At 31.0% G+C, this 25469-nt stretch overlaps 1 protein-coding gene and 1 long non-coding RNA gene across 7 annotated transcripts in view; one reads left to right on the top strand and one right to left on the bottom strand.

Moving 5' to 3' along the window:
* The window catches only part of LOC148232052 (uncharacterized), a 136397-nt gene that overhangs the window by 69123 nt on the left and 41805 nt on the right, over positions 1–25469 (bottom strand). The window lies entirely within an intron of this gene.
* Positions 1–25469, top strand: part of LOC148232059 (uncharacterized) — a 282135-nt gene that overhangs the window by 252513 nt on the left and 4153 nt on the right. For all 6 annotated transcript variants that reach the window (XM_088192740.1, XM_088192742.1, XM_088192741.1 and 3 more), the window contains one exon: positions 22149–22352. In XM_088192740.1, the coding sequence (XP_088048866.1) occupies positions 22149–22352 (204 nt within the window). The remainder of the gene's footprint in view (positions 1–22148; positions 22353–25469) is intronic.

Raw genomic sequence — 25469 nt, 5'->3', positions numbered from 1 at the left:
GATGAAAAATTGCTCGCTGCGCAGCGCTTCCACGCGCCAGTGTTTGTCAAAAAGGGAACTATTATGAGTACGCACAAAGAGCGACGCGCCTACCATCTGTCGGAAGCAAAGACACCCTCTCGCCAACACGGGGCACACTTCCATTTTTTTCTTCACTATTTAATTTCACAATTTAAATCCACAATGCACGGTCGACTAGTCCCAAAAAAATCTCTCCAAAGTTTGCTCTTCTTGTCTACGCATGTTCATGGCACCTTGTATGTGACGACTTTGGCCGGACGGAAAGAGGCGGAGTAGCGACCCTCGAGAGGGATCATTTTTGCTATTATGAACTTTTATTTATATTGTATGTAATATCCATTATATGTGCTGAGACAGTGATACGAAAAAAACGCGTGTTTCAAATGCAGGCGTTTTACAGATTTTTTTCTTAAAAATTTTAAGTATTTTATTTATTAAAAGGTGTATATAATAATCCTATATTTTAAATAACCAACATCTACCATTTTACAAAAACGAAACCGTTAATACAATATATACATATAAAGTAACATTTTAAAAGCATGGACTGCAAATTTAACTAAAATAAATCCACATTGCGGTACAGTGTGAAAATGTATCCATTTTCCATAAATAAAACCTTATACGTATTGGGAAAATTATTTTTTTCCCTTATGAAAATGCTGTGGCATATTATTAAAATATGTGTAATGTTTGCTTCGTAATTTCCAATTTACTTTTTTTTAACAAAAAAATTATAATTAATTGGCTGTGTAATGAGAATTTTTATATTAATTTTAATTATAAATGAATATTAAATACACTGCTTTTCAAATTAAATCTATGGATTTTTTTATTTAAAAGATATATAAAAATAGTATTCCTATTTTTTTAATTCTTATCTAGTTGGATGTTTTTATATATTATATATGACAGTAGCATTCACTGATAAAACGGTAATCAATCACAAACTTAGCAAAATTACATTCTTAAAATTGTTTAATATCAATGTAAAAATATATTGTGTTATTTTGTAATGAAATTTGCATGAAAATATAATAAATTAAAATGTATTTGAGTACTATTTTTCGGCTTTTGAGTAATGTTTTTATTTAAGCTTTCGTTATAATCTAAAGTTTAAGCTTATTTGCTAACAATGAATATATTTGATAAATAGTTTTATATTTTATAATAAGTAACATTAAATATATTTTTTCGACAAGTTGTAATATGATATTTATAATTTTAACTAATAATTTTATTAAAAAATAAAATAAAAACAATGAAGTATGTCATTAATATGTTTTCAACGGCAACACATGATGGTCTATATCTCTCAATTAAGATTTCCCCGTTTTTCCTTATTGCTTTGATCAAATACAATCAGTCGAGCTCGCGAATTATCCTATCATTCTCATCCTGTGTAATCTTAACATTATATGAAACGAACTAGAATCTCAAAGATATATTTTACCGTTTATTTTCGAGGCTTTTCCATTTATTGCAAATCCATATAAAGCACTGAATATGAATCCTCTAGAGATGAATAATAATTTATTTATTTAAACTAAATTAAAACCATCGTAAACTAACAGTGAATGCGTCAATATGTTTAGAAAGCACCCTCAGAAATTAAAAGTAATAAGTTATGAAATATGTGGATTCATCTATAATGTTACTAAATTTCAAAGTTCTAAGAAATTTATTTAGGCCAAATTAAAATAATTATAAGACTATTCAGAAAATCTCGTTTAAACTACAGGAGTGTATAGTGTCATAAACTGTTTTTCAAGGACTAGAAGGATAAATATCAGACGTGAAAGGAATGATGGATTCTCATTCAAGTGGGCATGACTTAGTTATGAAAATATATATTTTATAGATATAATTAAACAACATTTTTCAAATATCTCCATTTTATAGCTATTCCTTCTCTAAGAATTAATTGTTATGATCTGTAGGTAGCAAATAATGCGTTGTCTTTCATTGTATATAAAGATTAGTAATAATGCATTTAATAGCTATTCGTAAAATTAAAATGACTAACTTGAAAGTTAGTCATGGCAACTTCGTTTAGAAGTTAGATAACTGAAAATCGCATGTATTTTTTTCTTGTTGTCATCGCAAAAAAGGATGACAAAACACCTTCATTTGTATCTATTATCAGTTAATTCTGTTTGCTCTGCTTAATGGCGGTATGCGACCGATGAGTGATTGTAGGAATACCCTGGGAAAAATGTTCAGACTGGAATATGAGTGAGCGAACATATTGTCCGAGCGTTCTTGTAGTGATACATTTCTGTTAACGTTAAACTTCGTTCGCAGTAAACGATCGATCATTGAAATATTGAAGAATTTTTCGAAACGATGGGTTTGTTTTACCGTCTTTATCTCGATTGCGTTGTCACCTGTTAGATTTGAAGCAACGTTGACGTAAATCGAAATCTTGGAAACTATACTACCGATAACCAAGGCATATAACGTGTAAATTTCACGATAAAGCATCTTGTTAAAAATAACTTTTTGTTGGACCAATACATAGGTTAGCCTAATAAAAAATATTTATTTATACAATTCTGATGGTTTAATTCTTGGCTTATTATTTATAATATTTTACATCCACTGAATAAAATTGTGTACGTGTGTTTAATGACGAACACGACACAATTTTCTTATTTAGACGCACTTATAGATCATATAGTTGGTGCGTCTATTTCAACTCTAATGGTGCAAGATGATCATAGCGAACAACAAGCAAACGCCAGGATATGTGACATGATGAACGGCAATAACGGTGATAATGGAGATGAATCATGCTCAACCATACTAACATAGTACATCGCAATAAATAAAAAAACGCACAATTCATTACATAACAATGAGCGCGTACATACGGCACATATACATACTAATGCGGTTTATTTTAAAAAATAAGATAAAAAAAAACAATTTTGTGAGCAGAATGATCTTATTAATCTAGAGCATGTCTCGGTGCACTTCAATCGTGGTCCAGCTGGGATGGACTCACTTCCTCATTATAAAGACGGACGTTATGAAACTGCTAATTTACAGCATCCACGTCTCTTCGCCAAAGGAGCGTACGACCTACAAAGCGTGTGCGATCATTACCGCAATTCATCAGCTATGCGACTATGTGACTAAACAATGACAAGAAGACAGAATCGAAAATCATGACCGGTGACTATTTGCATGCGGTATCAGTACTGCGAATTGTGTCTGACAATATCCGCTCGGTAATCCATTGAATTTTATAAGAGGTAACGGAACGTTTGGATTAGTAATTACCGTTTTAATGAATGTTAATCAATAACTGTTCTAATAGATTCATCAAGATTAAGATGGATCAAGAAGCTTAACTGAATCTAATAAATGTCAACAGATAATGAAAAGAATGAACATAAAAGTGATTAAAAGTCAAACTAGATCGCAATGATTATATTAATTGCTTATTGTATATAATAGTGCTAGTTTAATAAATTCACGTTAATCATATCTGTATCATCCTAATTCAAAGTTTAGTAATTGAATCATGTTATATGATTTAGGTATTAGATACATCTTTGATGTTGTTGCTCTCTATCATTTTAATAACGCCATATTACTTTGAACAAATGCGGAATCAAAGCAAAATGAGATTCTATCATGTTATTATGTCATTATTTGTTACAAACACAAAATAACAATATCACATTTTAGTTCGACAAACAAGCATTCACGCATAGGTTTATTGGTTTGTTTTGATCAAAACCCTCGATTATCCATCAAAATGATAATTGTCGCTTTATCCCTACATTATGCAGACGGTAATGTCTCATCGGTCTCTTTCATGGTCTTATTATCGCAGCGGGTAAGCAATTCAGGGACGCTAAAAGCCTCAGCTTCCTAGTCAACCTTGGTGTCGAAATCACCAGCTATTCATGCCAAGTTTATTTACTTGTTTTCCGTAGCGAACTGAAAAAATATTGTCCGCCTCATTTTTTTTTTATTTTTCAACGATATGCAAATGCTTCGGAAAGGATTTACATAGTCATCTCGCTCCTCGACATTTTCCATTCACCCTGTCCTCCGCTCAATTTGGTACACAAAGGACGACAATTGGACGTGAGATCATCGTCGCTTATCGCCAAGATCTCGACAAATTGATTCATTGAAAATTAGATAGTTTTTTTAAACTTTGATATCGACGACGACAAGCGATCCATGTCGTATCTAGATCGTTGCGGCTATTGTAGATCGCGGGGGGTGAATTCGTGTTTCAAGTGTTAAAATATCTCTATTATGCAGGGACCACCCGTTATTTATACTCAAAGGGTGTAATCGTTATCTAATAATGATTTTGTCTGGCATTTCTCAGAAAATCTAAATATTTTCAAAAGCATATGAGTTTCTGTGGAAAATTTAAATTTATTTACCGAAAGAATCATGGCTCATTTCATTTCTGGGAAGTGTTAGGTTTAAGGAAAAAAATCAAGAGTGAAAGTCATGTTTAAAATTTATCACGGAATTCACCTAATTAAAATGAACATAATTTACAAAATAATATATTGACTGACTTGTGCTCCCAGTGGCGTAGCTATGGGGGGGGGGCGGAGGGAGCGGGCCGCCCCGGGCGGCACTTGCTTGGGGACGGCATATTCGCGATGGAATCGTCTAGGTTCTTAACCCTGAATAAACTAAAATTTATGTAAATCTACGAATAGCAAGAGCTTAACAATAATAAATTTATTATTTTAAGAAATGCTAATTTTATGACCCTGCTAAAAAATGAATGGGGGGGCGGCACCGGGCGGCACATACCCTAGCTACGCCACTGGTGCTACCTAATTTATTTTATTAAACAACCATTTTATTTTCATACTATAATGTTACTGCAGAATAGTCAATAGCAATTATTATTAAAAATATATGTGATTATTGTATTATAAATTATTTATGTAACAAAATATAATCACTGCATGTACATTTTGTATTTATTTATATTATTTAACGTTAATTTATACTGATAAATATAAAAAATGACCCTAAAATTTAGTTACTTTAATCACAAAATTGAATAAGTATTTATTCTCATTATACTCAAGTGTCGAGAATCAGATATTCTATTATCTAAGAGAGTCTGTATTTTTGAGATCAATAAAACGCGAATACGTTGCTCTTGCAATTCATTAATCAGTCGGGTATCATAAACAATGGAGTCTTATTTTATTGTTTTTGGTAACAAGATTCGCCGCTGGTGAGTGCTGCCTTCGTAACTGTTTCCCACCCGCCGGTAACAATCTTCAAGTGTGCAAATACACATTTAACGGCAAAACATAACATTTCGTTAAGAAACAACCGCAAGATTATCTCACGCCAGCCATTGGTCTCATCTCTGATGTCCATCAAGACGACTCTCAGCCATTATGGAGAACCAGACGACCCGTGCCGGGAATTTGCGATGATTAAATGGCGTTTTATACTTGTACGTTGATTTTATATAATTGATTACATAAAAAATACTTTATAATTTAATTACTTATTTCAGGTTGCAATTTTTTTCCCCTATTGTGACTTTTAGATCACAAATATTTCACTAAAAAGTCCTTCAATATTCGAATAAAAATATACACAATGCGTATAAATACAAACTTGCCGTTTTCGTTTATTTGCCACTATTCAAATGACAATTTAGGCTTAATTTATCGCCCTCGGATTTCGCACGTACCTTTTTAAGTGATTTTCAAACCTGAATTCTCGAAGAAGGTCGATCGTTATCAACGGCCTTTTTGTACAAATACAAATAAACGAGATTTTTTTCACAAGATTCCGAACTTTTTTATTTTCATTCGGTTCCTAATTAAGGTCGATTAGATTATATTGCGCGAGTTGAATTCTTACAAGCGTTTCAACAAGGTGAATCATCGTCGAAATCGCGCACATTCCACGCATACTCCAAAGTCTCAATTTTTTTGCTCCCATTTGTTTGTTAGACCTGTATTCGAAGTGCAATAACAACAATAGCGAATCTCAATCTGTGGGCGAGATCGCTGCCCATTTAATTAAATTTCGCAGAGCGACTATAATTAATCACACAATTCTAAATACACGTAGTATTGTAATAATATACAATATATGGCAATTTGTATAATAATTTCATACGATTTTAGCTATAATATGTATGATATATAATGTGTTTTAATTACATTTAATTACACAAAATTGCTTATAGCGCTATGCACAGAAGATTTAGAGGGCATCTAGTCTTGCACTAGTCCGAGGTGTGCGGACCGATGCTAGTACCGACCTCCTACCTGGGTTGTCGCGAGTGAAAGTCACGGTCAGATTAACCGACGCAAAGCTATTGACGGTGATCGGCATCTTAACGATATTTATCCAAAAACAAAATGCTGTTTCAAATGCAAGAAAAGAAAGAGTGGCATTCGTAATGTAAAAAGAAGTCAAAGACCTATTTATTGTCGCGGTTGAACATGTCGTTTTAGTAGATGATAAGCGATTGATTGTATTTGAACAAAGGAAAGTGTCTACAAATAAACTTTATGAAACAGTTACTGAAAAATTCATAAGCTTTAGTGCCAAAAAAGACAGACGTGACATTAACAAGCATATACCCAAGCTCGCTGAATTGCATTGAAATCAAAGATAAATGAAGAAGTGTTCTAAATGTGTTATGAGTCAATCTCAACATGTAATAATTTATACAAATTGCCTGAAATTCGTACCATTATCTTTTAAATTTTTTTTGTAGTATCGTATCGCAAAAGAATTACCATAAATTAACCAAAATATAAAAAAATGAACTGATCATAAATATTTATAAATGACGTATTTTTTACATTGCCTAAACTTTAAAGCATTTCAGATATTTCAATCATAATTATTTTCAATCAGTTATGTAGACATCGACCACAACAAAATATAAAATAAATCTATGAAATAATTTAAAAAATATTTATAATTTCACTCGCAACTAACTTCAGAGCGTTCCACACACATCTGAGTTTTTCTTATATTAACGTTTAACAATAATTAAATCTTATGTTGCCGTAGTATAATATAGCAATATGAATATACTTATATTTCCGTATCAACAGCGTGGTCAAATCTGAAAACTTCTGATCTGATTTAAATTCTATGGGAACCGATGATAAAACCCCATTGTCGGATTATACGAAATTTGTTATTTGGCCCTTTGGTAAAAGGGTGAACAGAGGAGAGAGTTGTTGTCTTATTTATGGACATATCTGAGAGATCTCGACGCTAGATAAGGCGTTATTTGGGTTTTCGATTAGGCGATCGATCGGACCGCAAGATAATGGGAGGCTGCTGTCTCGGCGGCGGCTCCAAAGATCAATTCCCATTTTATTTTTGTCCCGGGCTCACCTATTAAACAATCTCTCGACCGCCGACCACGACTGGCGCTATCCATCAGCGGCTCTCAAAGTGTGACGCAGGATTGCCGGCTAATTGGCAACGAGCTTGTTTATGCGCGAGCTTTTTATACGAAAGATAAGATATTGTAATATTGACGCTAATGATCAAATTTGAAATGCAACTGTATTTTTTAACAATCAATATTGAAAATGGATTGATTACATTTTTCTGGATAAATATAAAAATTGTTATAGTTGAATAACGATTTCATAACTGACATTCTTACTTTTCATTAAAGAATTTTCTTTTATTTTTTTCTCCCTATATTTGATTGCAGGGCATACATTTTAAAAATATGGAAAAATATTCTCAAAAAAATGATAATCTGTATTGCGAATTTATTATACATGTTTTAAAACCAAATAAAAATTCATAGTTTGGATTATCTGTGTTTTTGAATTATACGTGCCCCTCCTCCCAAGAATTATCCCGGATAATCGAGAATATACTATATATATGTATATTTAGGCTGTATTTTTATTATTGATTATTTTATATTAGTTTTAGTTTTGAGCCCTAAATTTAATTTATGGATTTTTAAAATATATGACATAATAATATGTTTTTAAAAATTATCATCGTTGCTAAAATATTATTACTTTATATATAGGATTTAAAAATATTTTTGGTTGTTATGATAGATTATAAAACATATTAAAAAAATCAAAGTTTAGTTTTGAGCTATAGTTTATAAGCATAGATTTTAAACGCTATGCAAAAAATATTTTAATATAAATATTATATCGACCAGAATAAAGTTAGTAAGCCAATAATAGGAAATATTCTCAAACATATAACAGACAAGTTTACAATAAGCTATCTATAATAAGCGGACATTCAGCTAATAGCCGAAACCCTGAATGCCTAATCCTAAATGTGCTATCTATTTAGGTGCAAACTTTTTTTCTGTTACACAAGTAAAAACACGTTTTGCCGATGCATTCTACGGCATATAGGTAGACTTCTTATTAGTGTTATTATGGGACAATGAGGGTGACGAGGAGAAAGAAGCGCCGACAGAGAAAATGCGGTTTGGACCCCACACACGTGACCGTCCCCATTCAAAGCCAGACACGTCAGGTATTATACCATTAATGGTCCAGGGGAACTCTATCAATACACCACCGGCGATAATTACAACAATGGAAATCGTCAGAGGAATACCACCATCGCCGCGACGAGAATGATTGATTGACCACACGGTCGTGACATCTTATTTGTCTTAAAAATCAATACCCTTTTGAGCCCTGTTTGAACCTTTGAGAAATTACATATCATTACTCAACAATCACACGCACGACGACAATGGTAATAACAAACACAATTTGTCGTTTCGAATGAAACACAATCCGTGTGAACGCATTTTAATTCTCTTATACATTTTTTTTTCGTTTCTGTCTTATCTCAAGACCTGACATTACCGATATCGGAGGTATCAGAGAGTACTGTGAGAAAGGATCGTCATGTATTTACTTTGCAAATGATTTACTATTTGTGAATGGGCAAAAATTCACTTGCGATGACGTCGGTCGGCCTCAAAAGGACTTCCCACGAAAAGTCCTTTCAAAATATTTGTATTACGGTGGAAGCCATTCATTTTTGCCAATCGGCAGGTATTTAGATTTTGACTATTCTGGGAAGTGTATAGTGAGCTCAGGTGCTCTCAGGTACAAGTTAATATTTTGTTTAAATTACGCTATTGCGATAAGTGCACAAATATTATCCGAAAGAGCTCAATAACGGCTTTCGATCCGGAGAATCCTAATCTCAACCCTATTCAGACACAAATATTTTAAATGTTAAATGTTAGCAATATATTTGTTTTTATATTGACGATTTAAACACCTTTTCGGGCTACTTTTAAATGCCCTATTCTTAGTAATACGAATTGAGATTATATAAAGCACTATAAAAGACACACGATAGCCTAGTTTATGATTACTGTTATTATTAGTATATTAATATCGATTGTCTTAAGTGAAAATTGAACTTCATAATTGTCAAATTTACAGGAAGGACAAAAATATAATTGATTACTTCAATATGTATCAAATAATTTACCTCTTGTCATTTTCACAGGGTTTTTTAGTAAACTATCTACTTACACAGTATTGATATTTACTAAAAGGAAAGTTAAGAAATTCTTATGCTTACTTTATACTTTAGAGATGTGCATTACAATGAAATTATTTAATAAATTTACACTAAACGTAGAGTTAACTAATTTTCACAAAATAGTACTAAATAGCACAAAGGTACTTTTAAATGCGATACTCAGCATTTTTAATGAATTGAATATCTAGAATCAAAATTATACAAAATATATATTACACATATAATAATATAGTACATATTTATAAAATTTTCTTATTCGAAGCATATGTGAATTTTTTTATTATATCCTAGCGTCTTTCTCTTAGGAGCGTTGGGATACGATTCATTGAGTTCTCGCAGAAAGTTGTATGTCCTTAAGCATTTTTCAAATTACTGAAGGGTGGTGTGGACAATTCAGATATTCTCGAGGAATTCCAGTTTTGGGTTCTAGAGCATTTTCGAGAATCACGATCGCGTCCTTTTTTAATGTCCATTGGAGCTAAGCTTCTGCACTTGCCAACTGACCTTTGGATGTCGCTATCCGTCTCCTTAATATGCTGGCATTGCAGATTGATATGTTTAATGTCAGCTACGAGGAGCTGGTCCGGTTCATTTTATTTATATATTTTTTTTTTTGCTTCTTTCTAATATGTATTATTCTAAATATATATTTTTGTGTATTTGTTTTGATAATACAATGTATTGTTTTCGACCATCGCGACGCATTGGGATAACCTGTTAGTTTACGATGTTCTTAATTTAATTTAAAAAAATAAATATATGTATGTATGTACATATAAAACTACTATTTTAAAATCAAGCTAATTTCACATTTAGTGCATTTATTCAAATCAATAGCCAGTTTCATTCGTGTGATCAGAAATGTTATCTAGATTACTCAAGATTATATCTTATAGAAACTATTTCATGTTTTTTAAATATATTTTACATTTTGTGGCGTAAGAAAACCAATAATGTATTATATAATACTATTTTTTTAATTTTTCTCAAGGCGATGTGTCTGATATTTTTTATAGACATATATTAACCTTCATAAAAAGTCATTGTTTTATTATACAAATGTAAAATTACATAATTTAATTTAAAAAAATGTATACACAACAGTCGTCACTCATAACGTCCGTTGTGTGTCCGAAAATGTCGTGTGAAATGCATATTTTCGCATGCAATATTTTGCCGATTTTTTTGCAATAATGAATTCATATTTTCGTATATTATACTGCACGCGAACGTAGACATGTGCAAAAATATCCAGATGTACAAAAAGTGTTGAAATTATATTATATTCCACAACAAAAGGCGCACGAACGTCGGCAAAATACCTGAAACATGTCACATAGACAAATGGGCTTTGCCAATTTTCCGGTATATTTAACTATTAGGACAACAACAAAAAACTGATGGATTTACGATGCGTATTTGTGCTCAGGTAATGACAGCGGACGACACCTTGATCGGAAGGTATTTAGACATTCTTTGAATTGTATATAAATTATTTGTTGAATAATTTCCAAACATGGGTTATATTACTATATAACTATTATACTATATCCGTTAAATTTAAGTTTAGATTAATTAAATATGTAATGAAGCATTTAATCAATTGATCCATAGCATTATTTTATTATAAATTAGAAACATCAGGTTATTGAGGTTGTTCCAATTGGTTAGTAATACATGTGAAATAAATTCAATAAAAAAGGCAGCTGCCGCTCAGTCACCCGGTCTCCTTAAAGTCTCAAAGGTGGTTGGTTTTTCTACAATTTTCTACAAAGGTGGTCCAGTGGCAGAAGATGAAACGTGTGTCCGCACAAAAGACGGCACTCGGGGCGTGAGGAATGTACCACGCCGCGGATTTACCTTACCACGAATTGTGACCTGTCGAATGCGGCCCGACAAGCTCGATTCCTAGGAAATAATCTCAACGGATCACTGTGCTATGCTATATTATGCAGGCGCTGCTTTCACCCTAAATTTGGACGTGAATTAAAATTATATAGTGTATGAATGAGTCAATCGACGATTGAAACCCCGTGATTAGATTGACTCAAAACTTCCGCTACTCGTGGTGATAAATTAACAATAAAAATGGCAATACTTATAGCCAAATTAAATAATCAATATATATTTAGTATTTTTCATGCATAACTCTTAGTAATGAGTTCAACTAAATTTTCTATTTCTTAATATTATTATGGCTACTTAAGATTTCTCATTAATATTTGGTGCTTCCGAATTAATAAAATTGTAATATCGTATGAATGAACATAAAATAGTTTTTAAAACAAATTATAATGACGAAGAAATGGTGAAGAAACTAAAGAAAAATACGAAGCTGAAGAACACCCATTAAGTTTGAATATAGTACTAATCTAATACTAAATGTATTGATTAGACGAAAATATTGCACCTTCTATGCAATACATTGCTTAAAATAAAGTTCGCATCAATACGGTTTATTCACCTGTATTTATTATTCAAACTGTAAATTTTAATTTTTCATAACATTCCAATATTAAAAAATAATGAAAATTTGGAAATTCTTTTAAAGCACTAAGTTGCAAATATTCAAACATGATTTCTAGCAATGTAGTTTCTCACTTTTATTAAGAAATAAATACTGAATTTTTAATAAAGATGTTTAGAGAACTTGAAATAAAAATTGAAGAAAGAAAATTTAATTCAACTGCACTTTAATTAATTAATAAACATCATAATATGTCGATTGCTGAAGAATTACAGAATGCAATTTCAAAAAAGAGTTAAAATAATTTAAGACAAAAATTGATAATAATATAATTCGGATATTTTTTTCAATTCATCTCTTGAGATTCCAAAAAAAGTTGAGGTACATGGCAAAAATATGCTTATATAATTAAAAAGTATACCAAGTTTTTTGCCTTGAAATTTATTGATCTCATACAATTAATTTCAGCGAGTTCAATTTCTAAAAATGTTATTTTATTAAAAATACAAGATCTTTTAAAGAGGGAGTCTCACCAATTATTATTTGAGAGTCGTTGACTTAAAACGTTAACAAGAAAATATATTAATTGTATACAACAACTCATCATATAATATAGTCAATTATAAAGGAAACTTGACATTTTATGTGAGTGTTTTTTGCAATATTCTTCTTAACTTACATCAAATTACCAATAAAAAAATTCTCACAGTTAAATTTGCATCTCTTCTATTGTGTGTTTCAACGACTAAATTATAGAATTTTAAGTATAGCTAATAAATAAGATAGCTATAAAAATAAAAAATAACTATTCTATTATTTATAGCAAAAACTGCATAAAAATACATTTGTAATACATAGAATAAATATCATACATATTCATTTTTATTTTACTATGTTTATGCAAAAATATGAAGGAAACATCTATTAAATTTTTTTCTAAAATCAGATTAAAATTAATTTTTACATAACTTCAAATGCAGATATGTCCCTAAAAAGTATATCAAATTCATTCAAACTAAACTATTAAGATATCAGTGTTTGTTCAAAAGTTTGGTGTCATAAATTTCATGAAGTCTTATTGTTTTTTAGCACAACAAGTTGTTATCTATTTCGCTTTAAAATATGAAAATTCAAGTAAAGGTGTAATAGCAAATTAAGATATATATATATAAAACTAAAATATTAATAAAAATAATTAAATTTAATAACAATTTACTATGTATATTGTAAAGTCCAACTAAAATAGTTAATATTAAATAAATGCTTATTTGTACACTAAATTAAGTAAATATAACTTCATATTTAGGCATATCCTTATCCATATTTAATGACTTTATATCAATAAAAAAACTATCGACTTTTTTAATCTTAATTCAAGATTATATGTTTTACATTAATCTATTACTCTAATTATCCAAAAAGGCACTATTCATAAGACCCTCCAGCAGCTTGCAGATACGAATCAATGACAATGACCAAGAACGGAGATTGCTTATTTTTACATCAAATTCTTTTAGGATGTCGTATACATACTCACGTTTTCCACAAAGGTGACATTTTTTCAATGATTACCATTACTCTTCACCGAATATTTCTTAATATAAAAAAATATATATAATGTAGTCAAAAAGTGTACGGATGCTAATATATAATATGTGTATATACTATGTATAACAAAAAAATACAATAAAAATGGACAGAAATGGCTTTGAATAGATAAAATTACGATAATTATGTGTCCACGTCAGATTTGCATGCGAGATAATTCCAAAATCATTTTATAGTCAGTTTTGTTGCCAAAATGATAGTTAAATATATTAACGTGCGTGTCAATGCGATTAAATCAATTTATTAACAAATATACTAAATTTAGCTAAGCATATAATTTACTATTTTATCCAAAAGTATGGTAAACAAACATAATATTTACTATGTTTGAACTGAATCATTACAAATATAATAATATGGTCAATCTTATGCGGTCAAATGTACACATGTGTTGGATACACTTTATGGTCATAATTAACATCATTGTAAAAATGTAACGTTGTCTTTCTAACAAATCATCGTCATTATCGCCATCAACTTTTTGTCTCTCGCGACCTTGTCCTTTTTTTCACAACACATAGCCGCAACGACCGTTTTCCTAGAATCGTGCATCAATTTTATAAAAGTATAATACATCTATAAAATAATCAGTGTTGCATACATATGTTGCTATATAAAATACTCCTTGTTGTTGGAGAGAATTCACAAAATCAAAATCAAAAAGGTCGTATCCGTATTTGTATCCTACTGCCTTTTTGCTAGGAGCGGTGAGATATAATTCATGCTATTATCGACGTAGCGTATACTAAATGAAGCACTTGATGCTAAAACGCGGTGTCAATGACTATTGACTGCCCTTGAGAGTCGCGATCGCGTTCTTTATTCTTACTCGTTGCGGCCAGGACGTCAGCGCTTGGGAACGCCTCTCTTACACGAGCCACTCAGCTTCTCAATGAATGTGCCAAGCACAAGGATGTTTGGCCCGATAGCTATGAGAAGCTGGAAAAATATGTGGGATGGTGCTTATCTATTTTAGGTGTGCACCATAACTGTTTAATTATTTTATTAATTGTATAATTATTGTTTGTATAATGGCCATCATAACGCATTGCGGAAACCTGTCAAATCATGTTGATCAGATTTGTAATAAAAATAAATAAATAACCTCTTTATTATATCAAAAACATTCGTGAATGAATGTATATATAGGATCAAATTGCACTCTGCACATTAAAAATTGTGAGTACCTGTTTAAGAACAGATTAACATTATCCAACAGTTTATTGAAATGTCGGATATCTATGCTTATTATATATAATAGATATATCTAGTATTCTTATTCTTGCAAATGACACTTATACCAGTATCTAAAAAGCCTTTACCCAGACATAAATGTCAATGCGACTCTAAGATTCGTATTCCAGCATATCTTGCAAAAAAATCATTTAGTGAGTATTGATATTTTCACATCTAAGAAAGCACAAGTATGATTATTTGTCAACCAAAAAAAAAAATATTCGAGAAAAAAAATTATTCAGTGACATTTTACATTGCTTTCGAATACAATTTTAATGTTTGTGAAATATATTTTTTAAGCACTGTAATAACTTATTTATAATTAAAACGGGGCAGTATGACATGGAACAGTAAACGACTGGTAGATAATCACAAACTAACGATTGCATTGAATAGCAATGCACTTTTAGGTATTTTTAAGAGTTGATCCCTTAAGAATAATCTATAAATCCTCTATTATGTTTTTAATAAACAGCTAGTAAAATAAATTATTAAATTGGCATACAGGCCTAATGGATTATCGTTGTACTGTCACCGAGTCCCGATTTTATATGTACATAAATTCCCACCCTTTCGTTGCGTAACATTGATGAATGATGAAGTGCCGAGACTGGCGTGATGATGCATGCGCCCAAGGAATTTTCCCATCGTGTAAAGGAGAGCGACTTAATTATTTTATTAGGGACACCTCGGCTGTGTATCTCTGTTGGTCCGAGTGTATTTTATACATAACGAGGCGATAAATTATTGAGTCTTTTGGACCTCTAGACCCGCCGGTGGGGCCCGTCCTCAAAGACACCGACCCTGGGTCGTTAGGCCAAATATCACACACGACCACCAGAATCAACTCTGACGAATCCTTTGGCCCACTATATATGCCACCAGCTTTTTCAATCATCAATCATAGCGGGTAATCGAAATTTGATGATGGCACCAATTTTCTAATTTCAAACACCAAAATTGAGCCCTTCCCGTTGTTACGACATCTGCGAAATCTAGGTATATAAAAACTATTTTAATGTATAAAGGTTTGATATCCCTGTCGGTGGCGCCCGGCGTAGGTGAACATGGTAACATACCAAACTGAATATGTTACTGTAATCATAAATTATGATCAAATATTACAAATGTGTATAATAAGGCGCGCTCACTATGTTTGAGAGTGGGCGTGAGTTTGTTTTTGAAAAAAAAAACAATAGATTTTTACAGATATGAAAATTTTTCACGATATGTGTCTGTGTATACCTATATGCAGTGTTAATTAGTTTGACGAACCGTGCAGAAGATCCGACTGCCTACCTGTGATTTTTTTGGCGATGATCGCTTTTTCGTGTCTATAATAACTCAATCTATACATTTATGGGCTAGTCGGATTTTAACATTTACTACTGACACGTTCGCAATAAAATGGACACCATTTTTTGACAAGCTGTTGAGGAAAAATGTCATGCGTTATTAATTTTAGTGTTAGTTAATGCTGTAATAAATTTGCTTTAAAAATCATTTGAGATGCAAAAAATAACTTTAATCATAGTATATACAAATAAAACTAATAATATAAACAATGTGATAACTGTATCAATACATTTTTCATATACTTATATTTTGATTGGGTTTCGCGCTTACTCGCTCGTTTAATGTTATTAAATGATATTTTATTATCATTGCCGTTATCTCTCTTATAACGTTTTATCGTACTTATATTTATTATATCTTATCATTTGGAAACATCAATAGATATCTGAGAATATAAAATACAACGAGATCAAGCCCATCTTAGTTAAAGATTAAAGATTTGAGATTATGCCAAAAAATAAAATCAGTGTTTTAAAAAAAAAAAATAAGCACACTGGAAATTAAAAATTACACACTCAATAAATTTCATGCTGGAATAATTTTACATTCTTTAATAACACGTTTAACCCTTTCGGTGTATATATATATATATTAGTAAAAGAAAAACAAAAATGTACATTTTCCCATAAATGCTTTCTATTGGTGATTATAAATGAAAAACAACATTTTTATAATATCATAAAATAAAATTAATAATTAACGTTAGTATAATACTCTTTTTTATATGCTATTTATTATTAAAATTAATTTATTAATGTTATAAAAATAATACATTTTTTGATGAATTTTAGTTTTATTAAACTCCCAAGTAATTTTCCATTTTAAGTGAGTGATTTTCTTTTATTATTATAGAAAATTGTACTATTTTAATGTAAATTACACATTGGTGTAATTTTTCTTAGCGTCATTTTGCCACGTGTAATTTTTCCTGCGTAATTGAATCATGTCACAGTTAATTTCTTAGTACGCTTACTTTCTCAGTAATTCGCTCAACGATAAACATAAATAGTAATATGTATTTATATTTACCTTTTAGCATGTTTTTTTGTATTCTAGTTGAGATAATGATTTATTAAAAAGACCACCTCAGTAGTGGTCATTTACGAGATGACTACAGCCGAGAAAAATAGAGAGAGAAAGATAATAATAAATGAGTGATCTTTTCCGCCTATAAATTTGCAGATGCGCCGCCGTTTGCAGAAAACCGCAGAAAACCCTCTATTGGTTTTTGCCGCCCAATTATTGTGTCCGCTATAACGAGACAGGTTCTTAGGTGATAGACTCGGATCTAGGAAATGTTTTATTTGACAAAAACCGACCGCGAATCGCCCAATATAAAATGGGTGTTTATAATGACCGACATGATAAAAAACTATGTTGAATTTTGCACCTTTTCTCCTGGGGTGGTCAGATTGAGATGTAGAAGGAAAATTTACTCCGAAGCTCGGAACTTTAATGTCGTAACATACTTTTAGCGTTTCTCATATGTGAAAAATGTCTATATAGTGCATGGCTGGAAAGTATATTTACACTTATGCTCGTTTGCCGATAGAAAATTTTCACTTTCATTTCTGATGTTAGACGATGAATCAGACTTGCTTGCGTCATTGGTTTTATAGACCGGAGGGAGACGCCGGTGATCTGTCCACCAAAATGCAGATGAATTGTGGTTCCGCAGGGTTTCTTCCGGTGAAACAGTGGCGTAGTTTACGTTTTATACGGATTATATATTATTCCTGTATATTTCTATATTATTTCATATTTCTTTATATTCCTGTATAAGTTTATTCAGTGATTCATTATCCTTGAATAATATAAGAAACTATGTTTTGTAACTGAAAAGCTTCACAGTAAAAATATATTTTCTTTGATCATAAAGCTCTTCTATTTGGTTTAAATATGTATTTATAAATTCTCTGTTCGTATGCTATCTTTGTATATAATATACATACATGCACATACAATATAAAGTTGTGTTGTACAGAAAACAACCGTTTCTCTTTTATTATATCATCCGCTAATGACTCTGCATCAAGACGTTAAATTGCCTGTTCACTTACATACATACGCTCTCTATATATGATTTTAATATGAAAAATTAAACCGGCGCTACTGATGTAGTAATAGCCGTTGCCGTTTTGTCATATGGATATTAGACTTTACAAGAAGACGACGCGTCTCTCAGGACAATGTTTTACAATGGTAGGAAGTCCGTGAGAAGCACGCTGATGGCCTAATCATCATTCACGGCCATAATTAACATCATTATTTAAAGTCACTGGTTAAGTGCTTCCATGCCGATTTGCATCTAATCACGACCGAATCCGTTTTCTTTCCTCTTTATCTCCGTTTGGACCGCGACACCTCTCGCTACGGAGCGTTCATTCATCATATTTTTTTATCATCGTTTGACTTTCGATCGCCCTGTGATCGAGTCTATGTCATTCGGAGAATTGCACACGTCCAGCTGGCAAGGTCGTTCCTTATTTGGTGCCATGCAACTTCCATTCAAAGTCTTGAACGTTGATTGACCGGATCGAAGTTGGCGTAGCAAAACCATCGCGATCGTCTTGCAAACACGAAGGTTTAACGCATTTGCATATATTTACATGTGATCGGCGCAACTAGCGTAGGATCGGTAGTCTTTCAATGAAAGCCCTAAAATGATATCCGTCAGAATATAAAATATTTTTAATACACTTAGATGTGAATTGGCAGCTTCACTATTAAATTTAAATTACTTAATAATGCCATTTTGATACATATGTTATGAACATCTCATTTCTTCAAAATTATATGTAATAATGAACAGATTGCAAAATGTATAAAAATAATGATATGTACGTAAGCCTGCTAGAAAAAAGAGAACTAGTACTTGCTGACAATTTTAAGCCTTAGTAATTTACTCTTAAGGCCGTCGATAAAAGATTTGTATTAAAAGTATCTATATATCGTACCTTATAAATGTGCGAATTATCTCTTACTAAATATTACTTCTCGCGTACATATATACCATTGTATTTGATTGAAATTGCTAAAAATAATATACATTGTATATAGATACGATCTCACAATATAATATATAGTGTTTCTTACCGAGAATTATTTCTCGAGAATTTTTTGAGAAAAATGGCAAATCGAGAAATCTCATTTCTCGAGAAAATGTCTTAATAGTGCAATTAAATTTATACGATTGTTTTTTTTAATATCCTACAACCACTGCATTTCTTATACTGCTGCCTAAGAACGGGTGGACCCGTGCCAGATGCTTAAAAATATGCAAAATCAGAAGTATTTTAATGGCAATTTTTTCACGATTTTCTTAATTTTACTAGTCTAATTGGCCGTATCTTTGCTTTGGTAATCGAAGAACTATATTAATAATCAGATAACTGTTCCGCGTGAGAATCGGAAAATTGCAAAATGTATGGGCGCTTTTCACAGAGTTACTCCATATTTTTTTAATCTTTTTAATGTTCGTAATATGAAAAATGTTAAAGTTAGCAACAGCTGTTATTAATAATTTTCTCCACGATTCGGTTATGAATTTGACAGCCTAAAATTCCATCGTAGCTCGATGCTCTATAATCAGTCGAAGTAGGTTGATCCTCTCTGGTCCTTCGAGTATTTGCATCTGCAATAAATCTTTAATAACTTTAACGATCACTCGGTTCTCTGTTAATCAATTATAATTTTCTCGTATTTAATTAGACACACTTACAACTTTCGTTATTATGCCAAAAATAAATGCAGTAAAGATATTTTACGTATATAAATATATTTATAATAATATACTGTATAATTATAATCACATACTATATATTACATAATTTTTTTAATTCATCAAAATTTCTCGAAAATTCTCTAGAAAATCGAAAATAATTTGTAAGCAAGATATGTCAATGCAGCTGGGCCGGTTTTTTTTAAAATACCACATTTTTTTTAAATAAAAATTTGAGTGCTGTTGCTGGTTCTCGAACCCGCAACCTCAGAGTTATTAGTCTGAGAAGTTATTCCAACCTTAATTTAATAATAAATTTTATATTTTAAATTGACAATATAGAAATATGACTCTACTATTATATAATAAATAAATACTATACATCTCACGGGAAGTATTAATATATTTATTCATATTTATTATTAGCTCACCGGAAAATGGGACCTTAATAAGCGAACTACGCATCAATCACATGTCGCGTTATAATCATATAAAGCAGTTAATCCGATGGGTCATGAGTTAATTGACGAATTCAATCAAATCCAGAATGAGGGGTCCGCGTTAGCACTGCGCCAATTGGCGCCAGTTAACCAGCTGTCACAGTTCATGGGACCAGATAGAATAGATGGATGGATGCGATAATTGAATTGAGTTCCAATTCTAACACGAGATTTAGGACACGTTTGTCCTTTATTGATTTTATACTCTAATTTTTTGACTACAACAAGTATTTTCTGGTCTACAATTATCTAAGACTGTTTTAAATCAGTGATTCTTATGAATTTTGCTGTCACGTCTTTCATAACTTGAATTTATATGCATATAACTAAATTCTTGAATAAATGTAGCTGAATCAGATATTAACTACATGGCATGTGTTAAGATTCGTTCACGTGAAAGATTTGTTATAATTTCTTGATATGTAAATTAAATAGGATAACGAAAGAAGCAGCTTAATCTTTGATCGTCACCCTTCGCTTTTTTAGTAGCTTCCTAATGTTCTTATAAAACAATTTTACATATTTCTAGTATTGAACCAGTACTGAGCAAGGTCGAAGAGTTTTTAAAAAATGTCGCACTACCGGACGTCACGGATGAATGGTGTAAGGTCGTGTACCCGAGCACACTTGCCCGACTGACCGTAACACTGTCCTAGCGTCAAAGTCTGGGGTTAAATTAGGATGACCAGACATCCCGGATTTCCGGGATTAGAACCTAGATAAAGAGAAAATGTTGCGGTAGCACCGTAGAAACTCCAAGCGCCCTAGAATTGCGATAAATACGTAATGATTCATGCCGAACGTATATGGTGTTAGCGTAACATGAATCATTTCCCTTACCTACACCAAAGACATATTGATTAGCTGTACGATTGTTTCGGGTAATGTTGTATAAGGTGTGAATGTTTCCTGGTTTGTGCTTTATCAAAGAAAATGTATTGCTGTTGTATAAATTATTCTAACATTTTAATGCCGCATTTTCTTATCATTGGCTTGTTTCCAAAATAGGGGAAAATCCAATAAAGATGTTTTAAGTATGATATTTTACCGTTTGAATAGGCAAATATGTGCTTAATATGGATGAAGCAAATATGGTAAGAAATATATAACATACGAAGAGCGATTGATTAGTTCAGTGGTAAATTAAATAATTTATTTTTTAATATATCTTACATTAACACTAAATAATAATGATAAAAAAATCACTGGAGTAAATTTAAGACTATTTAAAAAAATATACTTCACGAAGATCAATTCCTGCTTATAACCTGTGTTTTACTCTTTAAGATCGTATCTATGACTTTTTGAATAATATTTTAGCTCAAGGTGCTTTTGAAGGCACAGACTAAAAAATATTTTTGTTTCGAAATGATACATTCATAAAACAATTATTGTTTATTATCTTTCATCGATAATCGACTTTAGACACTGATATTTTTAATAAGTACCAAAGACATCGAAAAGTCTGGTCATCGAAAGTTAACTGAACCACCGTTTAAACGTTGAACCGACAGTCTTTACACTGTATTTTTTTATTTACTTATAATGACTTTCGATCGACGGAGCGAAACGCCGTGATGAAACGTCAAAGCTCGAAGGATTGTGTCTGCGGTTATATTTAACCGAGCACCTGTTCTCCGGCGTTCTGTCTACTGCACAAGATTAACCTGTGATTTTTTCTCTTTGTCAACAGTGCGGCGAAGGCATATCGGCTGGGGATATGTGCGTATCTGCGTCCAGGGCTGGTCCGGCTGCTGGTTGGCATCCAGCCTGCTTCAGATGCGCTGTATGTAGAGAGCTTCTAGTAGATTTAGTCTATTTCTGGCGAGAAGGAAGGCTCTATTGTGGCCGTCATCATGCTGAGACGCTCAAGCCTAGATGTTCCGCTTGTGATGAGGTATATTATTTACAATTATTTTAAATCTATTTATACACATAGCAGTCATATATATATACATAAAAGATTTACCCACTGTCCTCAAAATAATAAAATATTTAACATCAAGGCACCTATGAAAAATATATATTTTTCTCAGGGTCCTAAAGAGCAACTGAAAAAAATCTAATAAATAGCATTAAAAATATTACACAATTATTTTAGGATGTTGTACTAAATAATGGGAGATGGGATATGACCTATGCATTCAATTTTATATTTATATATTATAATATATTACGATATGAACGCTTTATGTACACTTTTCAATTAATCGTGTGATATGAAAACAAGTTTTAATGTCATTACATTATTGTAATGAGTATGGCAACAATTAAGAAAAGCACTTTTGAGATACTTCATAATCTGTTGATGCTGAACAAGAATAAAAACAGGATCTTTTTGTCATCTGTATTAATTTTCCAAAAAATTAAAACTATATATTGATTGATTGAAAAATATATTATTTCATTTTTATTTAAATTATCGGTTATAATTTAATTATTATGCATTTAATTAAGACGTATATTATGCATTTAATTAAGACGTAAAGCAGTAGTCGCCAAATATTTTTTAAACTGGATCATATAGATATAAGTTCGTAGTATTTGTATTTATTTGAAAATGTGATTTTTTTAGTATAGTATTTAAAAAAAAGGCTCTTGAAACATCTGAGAAACTCAGGTGTGTCAGTTGTTATGTCATATCACAGATGCCAATAACTTATAATATTCGTCTAAGTAATAATTTAATTGACTTCTCAATACAGTGAAGCTTAGTTAAGTGTTCAGAATAGTATGACTGCGATCATACATAATTTGTACATCTCCATAATTGTATACTCGCACAATGACCTTTAATGCTATTATATATTACTGATACAATGGACTATTATGCAAGTAAGAGTGAAAAATAATAGATTATATATATTTGACTACTTTGTATAGTTAGATTGTTGTAAGAGATATCATTTAAGTAAATAAAACCAATACAAATCATATCAATGTATATAATTTGATTCACAATAAAAAGGCACATGCTAAATCACCCCTCATAATAATAAAAAAAAAATTAAATAACACAAATTTATAACAATAGCATAAATTTTATATTAGTAAAAATCTTATAAAGCATTTCAAAATATTCGTACAAATTTAATTTTTAACAAAAAAAGTTCGATGAAAATTTACGAAAAATCAGCAAATTGCATGAGAAATGTAAATTCTCAATTTGGCATTTTTCTCAAGAAGATACACTGCAAGTGAATCTGGGTACAAGTTTATTGACTCGGACTTCTGTTATCGCTTCTTAAATAACAGTTCTCGACATTGCATTATTTCATAACGTTTAACGCTTTTTATGAGTTAATCAGTGACATCGGATGGTCTTTATTTTATTTATTCTTTCAGTTTTAAATTATGCATATTCATAACATCATTTTATTTTATTTATTTTTCATATAGAAGTAACTAATCTCAAAGAAACTGGCAAACGACACTGCCATTTTAAGCACACTTTTCTTCGCCACCAGTCTTGATAGTTGTGAAACACTGTAAAATAATTAAATATGCTGAACAAATCAGACAATACTCAAATATTATACAATATATGTACCATTTATTATGTATTGTAAACATGTTAATCGAATCTAATGAGCTCAAAATTATATACAACTATGTAAAATCAATTTTCAATATCATAATATTAAATTTTGATTGCTTGAATGATTTTAAAATGTGAAAATATTTATTTCACATATAACATAAAACCATGAAACATATGTTTGATTGGTTAAATTCTTTTAAATTTCCACTTCAACTAACATTGCCGATCATACCAATACGGCTCTGAATTAATATTATTATACATATAAAATATACCTTCTCAAATCGTCCGAATAATCTAACCGTAACAGCGTCAGTGAACTCAAAGTGACGGTTCATCTGCGTTCCGCAGTTAACATATTATTTATAAGGCGCTAAATTAATAATAATAAAAAAACGTTTTATACAAAAAAATATGATGATTCATAATGTTATTATTACATAGGTGTTAATGTCCCAGATTCATCAAACATAATCGATTATCAGCCAAGGCCGGGTCAATACAGGAAATTCCGATAGAAATGGTGCATTACGAAAATCGAGCAAGAGTGCACGTCACGACCTAGTTTTGTGCGGCTAGTGAATTATTTATCAGATGCACCTTGGGTCTGATTGACCTCGGCTGCGAATTTTCATAAAATATAGATTAGTGTCAATTTTCTGATATTTTACAATTATTATTTTTTCTTTAAATGAGAAAAAATATATCAAAAATCAGAGACATACATTTACTTGGTTTTATATCTTGCATTCTAATACAATATAACAAAATAATCAAACACATATTTTATTATAATTTAATAATAATAAAACAGTGTATCTAACGTAGATCGTTATTTTAGCAATATTTAGCTTCTTTTAAACATATGTTTAAAGAGAGGCAAATTACTAGATTGTAAAATTGTTTCAAACTTAACTTTGTTTTGCGCGAAAAGTTGAACCTACAATATAAATTTATTCCTAATATTTTAAGGAAACATATATTTTTTTGACTGATCCACTAATAATGTGGATACTGACGCTAACACAAGATAGTAAGAATATATGTAAATAGTCTAAGGCAAAAAAATACGATTTGTGCTATTTATTTGTAGGATTCACAAGTATTATTATGGCTTGGAAAAATCTATATATTTATTTGGTTTTATTTGGCGTATTATGCTTCACAAGCCAGTTTTTGTGGCAAAAAAGTGAGCAAGGAAATTAACAATATTTTCACAAAAACTATAATTTAATCAAAATCGAACTTTTAAAGATGTGTAAAAAGATGAGAGTTAAATACATATCACTTATATACTATTGTGGAGTGCAATAGTGATTCAAATGACTTTCCCAACTTTCGAAAACGAACAACTGATGTGATTATTATACAATACTTCATTTTACAAACTCAGTTTAATTTTTGTTGAATGAAAGTAAATACTTTTTGAGAGACTTTGTCAATACAAATGCTATTGCCATTCATAAAATCCTA

Source organism: Plectrocnemia conspersa, unplaced genomic scaffold (genome assembly GCF_051122295.1).
Source record: "Plectrocnemia conspersa isolate PC_06_02 unplaced genomic scaffold, ASM5112229v1 ptg000009l, whole genome shotgun sequence".
NCBI classification, from domain to species: Eukaryota; Metazoa; Arthropoda; class Insecta; order Trichoptera; family Polycentropodidae; genus Plectrocnemia; species Plectrocnemia conspersa.
Note: the sequence above shows the minus strand (reverse complement) of the source record. Positions and strands in the feature narration are given on the sequence as shown.